The sequence below is a fragment of the Anomalospiza imberbis genome, chromosome 30, assembly GCF_031753505.1.
Source record: "Anomalospiza imberbis isolate Cuckoo-Finch-1a 21T00152 chromosome 30, ASM3175350v1, whole genome shotgun sequence".
Lineage (NCBI taxonomy): Eukaryota > Metazoa > Chordata > Aves > Passeriformes > Viduidae > Anomalospiza > Anomalospiza imberbis.
This window is the reverse complement of record NC_089710.1, coordinates 136,691-143,060: the sequence shown is the minus strand read 5'-3', so window position 1 is coordinate 143,060 and position 6,370 is coordinate 136,691. Positions and strand designations below refer to the sequence as shown.

The 6,370-nt window shown below is 55.7% G+C and overlaps 1 protein-coding gene across 1 annotated transcript; it reads left to right on the top strand.

Moving 5' to 3' along the window:
- The first annotated feature begins 1,162 nt into the window (after positions 1-1,162).
- Positions 1,163-2,290, top strand: LOC137463833 (olfactory receptor 14J1-like). The gene has a single exon (XM_068175223.1). The coding sequence runs from the start codon at positions 1,308-1,310 to the stop codon at positions 2,238-2,240; it is 933 nt and encodes a 310-aa protein (XP_068031324.1). The 5' UTR covers positions 1,163-1,307; the 3' UTR covers positions 2,241-2,290.
- The last annotated feature ends 4,080 nt before the right edge of the window (positions 2,291-6,370 follow it).

Genomic DNA, 6,370 nt, shown 5'->3' with positions numbered 1-6,370 from the left:
GGCAGGGACAAGGCACCTCTCAGGAGGGAATGTCCAGGCCCAGGGAGATGCTCAGGGAAGCAGAGGGGGCTGAACAGAGCAGTGCTGGGGCAGGAGGGCACTGTTGGTGTGTGGGAGGTGCCGGGCACAGCTGGGCACGGGAACACTGTCCTGAGTGCCCGGCTGTCTCTGCCCTGCCCTCTCAGGCGCAGCACCACAACATCTTCTCCTGTTTCTGCACTCCCCTGATATTGTCAGTGTTTTCTGGTGTTCTCAGGGAGGCTCTGGGGTTTGCAGCAGCTGAGTCAGGCACTGCCCTTGGCATTCCTGCCAGGCAGGGCTGCCCATGGGAATGGGATGTCCAAGCTTCCCTGGGACCTGTGGGGCTGAGGGCAAAGCAGTCCATGGGAAAGGGGAATGAGCTGAGCCCCTCCCTGAGATCCCATCATGGGCACAGCCGGGAATCTCCTTGCTGTGCCCTTCCCAGCTCTGAGCTGCCCTCCTGGGTGCAGAGCTGTGCCAGAGCCTCTGGGAGTTCCCTGAATGTCCCATGGGGAAGTGCAGAGATGCCACAGCTGAGGAAATGCTGCTGGGATGGCCAAGGGAGCCGTGAGTGTCCTTGGCACAAGGGGGTGCTGAGAGCTTGCCCAGAGACCTTTGGAGAGGGTGAGACATTCAGGGATCCCTCTGCTCTGGGCAGGGTCTGGTTTATCCCAGGGTGAACCAGGAGTGTGATTGTGCTCTGATTGCAGCCTAAGGTGCAAAGCCAGGGCAGTTGGGAACAAGCCCATCCAGCCCCTCACCTGCCCTCAGCCACATGCCTCTCACATGTCTCAGTGGCAAACTCTGAGTGCAGCAGGAATGCTGGGGATTTCTGACCTCAGAGAGCCAGGAATGATGTGTGGGTAGGAAAACAATTCCAAAAATCAACTCGTGGTATCTATTTCCTTAAGAAATAGAGTGAAATTCCTTTAGAAGTGTGAGTGCAGATGCTACCAACCCTTTCTGCAGTAGGAGTGATTGGCCTGAAAAATCCTGAATATCCAACCTTGTCCCTCTGCCACATGGCCACAAACCTAGGGCAGTGGAGCAGGAATGGCTCCGCAAGAGCTCCCATGCACAGCCCTGGCTGCTCCTGGCACACACGACCAGCACAACTGGAGCTCAGGCAGGGACCTGGGTGAAGGTTTTCCCAGATCAGGAACAAGGGTGTGCGAGTCCCAGCAGGACAGTCTGCAGGGAATGGCCCAGGTTTGGCTCCAAGCAGCCTCTCCTGACTTGTCACTGTCCTTTCTGCCTGAACAGGTCCCCACGTGCAGCCACAGCCAATGTCCAACAGCAGCTCCATCAGCCACTTCCTCCTGCTGGCACTGGCAGACACGCGGCAGCTGCAGCTCCTGCACTTCTGCCTCTTCCTGGGCATCTCCCTGGCTGCCCTCCTGGGCAACGGCCTCATCATCAGCGCCGTAGCCTGCGGCCACCACCTGCACACGCCCATGTTCTTCTTCCTGCTCAACCTGGCTCTCAGCGACCTGGGCTCCATCTGCACCACTGTCCCCAAAGCCATGCACAATTCCCTCTGGGACACCAGCACCATCTCCTACACAGGATGTGCTGCTCAGGTCTTTTTTTTTGTCTTTTTCATCTCAGCAGAGCTTTCCCTCCTGACCATCATGTGCTACGACCGCTACGTGTCCATCTGCAAACCCCTGCACTACGGGACCCTCCTGGGCAGCAGAGCTTGTGCCCACATGGCAGCAGCTGCCTGGGCCAGTGCCTTTCTCAATGCTCTGCTGCACACGGCCAATACATTTTCCCTGCCCCTGTGCCATGGCAATGCCCTGGGCCAGTTCTTCTGTGAGGTGCCCCAGATCCTCAAGCTCTCCTGCTCCAAATCTCACCTCAGGGAACTTGGACTTCTTGCTGTTAGTGTGTGTTTGGCATTTGGCTGTTTTGTGTTCATTGTTTTCTCCTATGTGCAGATCTTCAGGGCCGTGCTGAGGATCCCCTCTGAGCAGGGACGGCAGAAAGCCTTTTCCACCTGCCTCCCTCACCTGGCCGTGGTCTCTCTGTTTATCAGCACTGCAGTGTTTGCCTACCTGAAGCCGCCCTCCATCTCGTCCCCATCCCTGGATCTGGCCCTGTCAGTTCTGTACTCGGTGGTGCCTCCAGCCCTGAACCCCCTCATCTACAGCCTGAGGAACCAGGAGCTCAAGGCTGCAGTGTGGACACTGATGACTGGATGGTTTCGGAAACATTAAACTGCTGGCCAATTTCTGCAAATCACTTGTAATAAAAGTCATCTTTGATACTTCTTGTTGGTTTGGTTATGGGATTTCTTTTACTTTTTCAATATTATCCACAAAGAAATGCCATCGTTTGTGCCATACCTCGTTTTGTTTCTCTCCATATTCCCTCTTGCCACAGACTGTGTCAATGAGGGGCTGCACTCTCATTGGCTTTAAAGGAACTCAAGGAACTCCCAGCAAAGTTTTCTGCAGAGATGCCCTTTTGTTGCCTTCTCTGGAGCTGCAGCAGCAATGTCTGTGTGCAGAGCTGGGGCAGATCAGTGCTGGCACAGCAGCTGTGCCCAGCAGCAGCAGCACTTGGTGTTGCCAGTGCTGCTCCCGTGGCCCTGCCCCGCTGCCCTGGTGGCCCTGGTGTTGCTGCAGGGCCTGAGTGCTCTCGGGGCCGGGCACAGTCCTGGGGGTGGCAGTGCCGGGGCTGCAGCAGGGACAGCCCATGGGCACTGCTGGGGCAGCGCTGACGCCTCAGGCCAGGGCCTGGGGGCTCCAGGCTCCTTGCCCAGGCTCTCTCAAGAACACGGCCAGGCCAATGCTCAGCACAGAAAACCCCCGTGAGCAGCCCCAGGCTGGCCGTGGGCAGGCTGGGGGCAGACAGCATGGCTGGTGCTCTGCAAGGGCCCTGGGGGAGACGGGAAGGAGCAGCAGAGCAGGGGCTGATCCATCCCCAGTGCGCTGGACAGCCCAGGGCAGCGACCCAGAGCGTCCTGATGGAGCTGCCAACAACATCCCCCCTCTGCAGCCCTGGCCTCTCCCCCAGCTCACACAGGTGCCGCATCCTTGCAGGCACAGCCATGGCAGCACTGGCTCAGGAGCCCCGTTTGCATTGCACACAGCAGGCGGGAGCACCCCCATGCTGCTGCTGTGGGGACATGAACCTGAGCGAGCACAAATGCCATCAGCCCCTGGGGCCAGGAAGGGCTGGGGGACGCCAGGGAAACCACTCAGCTTTGTCCTGGCCTCTGCAGTCAGCCAGAAAGTTTGTTCCCATCAGCTGGGAGTTTCCCGTCCCACTGCAGATGCTGTTGCTCAGAGCCAGGGCTGCCTGGCAGCCACCCCCAAACTGCCCGGAGCATTTCCTTGCCTTCACCTTTGTTTTTTTTTAATCTTCTTGCTACTATTTCTTCCCATTGCCCACCCCCGTTCCCTGCCCTGCAAACAGCCCATCCCTGTTTGCCCTTTCCTCTCTGGCCCCACTCCCCATTCCAGTTCCTGACTTGGCACCATGGGATCGTCCCTTGGGGAGCAGGATCATCCCACAAGTGCTGCAGGAATTGTCTGCAGGCTCCTGCAGTGCCTCGTGCTGCTCCCTTGCCAGAGGCACCCCAGGCCAGGGGGGCACATCTGGGCTGCTGTGTCTGGCTGTGGGGCTCCCCGTTCTGGGCAGTGAGGAGGGGCTGCAGAGGCTCTGCAGGACTGACAGGATAGGCTTTGGGGCTGTGAGGAGGAGCTGAGGGACCTGGGCTGCTGGAGCTTCTGAAGAGGAGGCCCAGGGCTCCCCCTGCAACTGCTCCCAGGGTGGTTTCAGAGAATCACAGAATCAGCAAGGCTGGAAAAGACCTTGGAGATCATCAAGTCCAACCTGTGCCCTGACACTGCCTTGTGTCCCGTGAGCCTCCTCTTCTCCAGGATAAACAATCCCAGCTCCCTCAGCTGCTCCTCACAGGACTTGTGTTCCAGACCCCTCACCAGCCTTGTTGCCCTTCTTTGGACACGCTCCAGCCCCTCCATGTCCTTCCTAAATTGGGGGTCCCAGAACTGGACACGGCACTCAAGGTGCTGCCCAACCAGTGCCCAGCACAAGGGATAAATCACCGCCCTGCTCCTGCTGGCCCCACCATTCCTGATCCAGGCCAGGAGCCATTGGCCTTCTTGGCCACCTGGGCACACTGCTGGCTCATGTCCAGCCTGCTGTCCATCAGTCCCTGCAGGTCCCTTTCTGCCTGGCTGCTGTCCAGCCACTCTGTCCCCAGCCTGTAGCACTGCAGGGGTTGTTGTGGCCAAAGTGCAGGACCTGGCACTTGGACTTGTTAAACCTCACCTTGTTGGATTTGGGCCCTGGATCCAGCCTGTCCAGATCCCTCTGCAGAGCCCTCCTGCTTTCCAGCAGATCCAGACTCACACCCAGCTTGGTTTCATCTGCAAATTTGCTGATGTTGGACTCAATCCCCTCATCCAGATCATCCATGCAGACGCTGAAATCCACGCTGGCTGGCTCTGACCCCTTGGCCATCCTGTGGGTGCCCTGTGATGGCACTCAGGGTGATCTGTTCCAGATCATTTCTGGGCACCTAGGTCAGGCTGACAGGCCTGGAGTTCCCCAGATCCTCCTTCCAGCCCTTCTAGGGAATGGGCTCACATTGGCACCTCCAGGGCTCTGGGACCTCCCTGGTGAGCCTGGACTGATGGTAAATGATGGAGAGCAGCTTGGGGAGCTCATCCATCAGCTCCCTCATCCCCCTAGAATGGATCCCTGTGCCCATCTACCAGCTCAGGAGAGCCCTTGTCCTGAGGACAACCTGTCCATATATTAAAAATTGAGACACGGTGTTAAGAAGCTTAGACTTTTCCTTATCTTTAGTTACTGCATTCTCCACTGCATCCTAGAAAGGAGTTCTCCTTATCCCACCTTTTACTATTAATTTTTTAAAGAAACATTTTATATTATTTTTCACAGAAGTGGCCAGGTTAAGCTCTAGTTCAGATTTCACCTCTCAGCTTTTTTTTCTGCATGACATAACAACATCCTTAAACACTTGGTAAGTTGCCTGACCTTCTGTCCAAAGTTAATACACCCTCTTTTTTCCCTTAAGTTCCCACAAAAGCTCCAAGGGCAGTCAGGGCAGTCATTTTCCTCACCAGCTCATCTTTGGCCACACTGGGACAGGCTGCTCCTTCCCCCTTAGGATTACTTTCTTGAAATGTGTCCATCCTTCCTCGACCCCTTTGGTTTTAAGGGCTGTTTCCCATTAAAAAATCAGTGCCTGATTCAGTACTCCCCAAATCAGCATCCTAAATAGGCCAAAGTGTGCCCTACCTAATTCCAGTGTGGAAGTTTTGTTGCTGCCCCTCCTTCTTTCGCAGATAATTGAAAACTTGATTATTTCATGGTCACTGTGCCCCAGGCAGCCTCCGACCCCCACATCTGCCACCAGCCCTTCTCTGTGTGTGAGCAGCAGGAGACAGAGCTTTCCTTGGCAGTGGAGTGTTACCAAAAATTCGGTAAAACAGAAAACTCCTTCACACCAATGCAGCATTAAGAAGCAGCATTCTTTATTCAGCCGGGTGCACGGGGGATAGCTCCTCCCAAAGCCGAGCATGCTGAGTGCAGGAAAGTTTCTGTTCATATTCTGTATTTTGCACACATGTTCACTGATTGTCCTGGACTAAACACACATCTGATAATCATTTCCCCAAAATCATTAACATATTTCCCCTCCCCTTTACCCATGTGTTCTTCTGTCCTGGGGGTCTCTCTGGTGGTCCCTGGTGGTCGTGGACCCCAATGTTCCCATGGGCCTGGCTGAGCTGGCAGGACACTGAGGCTGGTGAACTTCCAGTTCCCCTTCCGACACAATGGGCATTGTGTGGTTTCCATAGGCCTGGGGTTTTGGAGAACAAGCTCCAGGTGTCAGCTCACCTGGTGGAGACAATTTATCATCTGGTAACATGAGGTCACAGAGTGGACTATGACATCCCATGAGTGATCTATGACAGAATGGTCAATGACATCACAGAGTGGTTTTTGTGAGGTCATCGAGCAGCTATGACAAAAACTGCCTCTGTGACCTCTCAGAGCCAGCTGTGACATCACAGGGCAGAGGTCTGAAATCACAGAACAGACTATGAAATCACTGAGTTGGATGTGACATCAGAGACCAGCTGTGTGACATTAGAGAATGAGCTGTGACATCTCAGAGCAGGCTGTGACATCACAGAGGGGCTGTGTGACATCCCAGGAGGGCTGTGTGAGGTCACTGGGTTGGTCACTCCGCCCCAGCTCCCCCTCACAGTTTCTCCCAACAAGTCCAATGCTGTTACTGCCCAGCGGGGTCCCTGTCCCCTGGTATCCCCCCGGTCCACCTGGA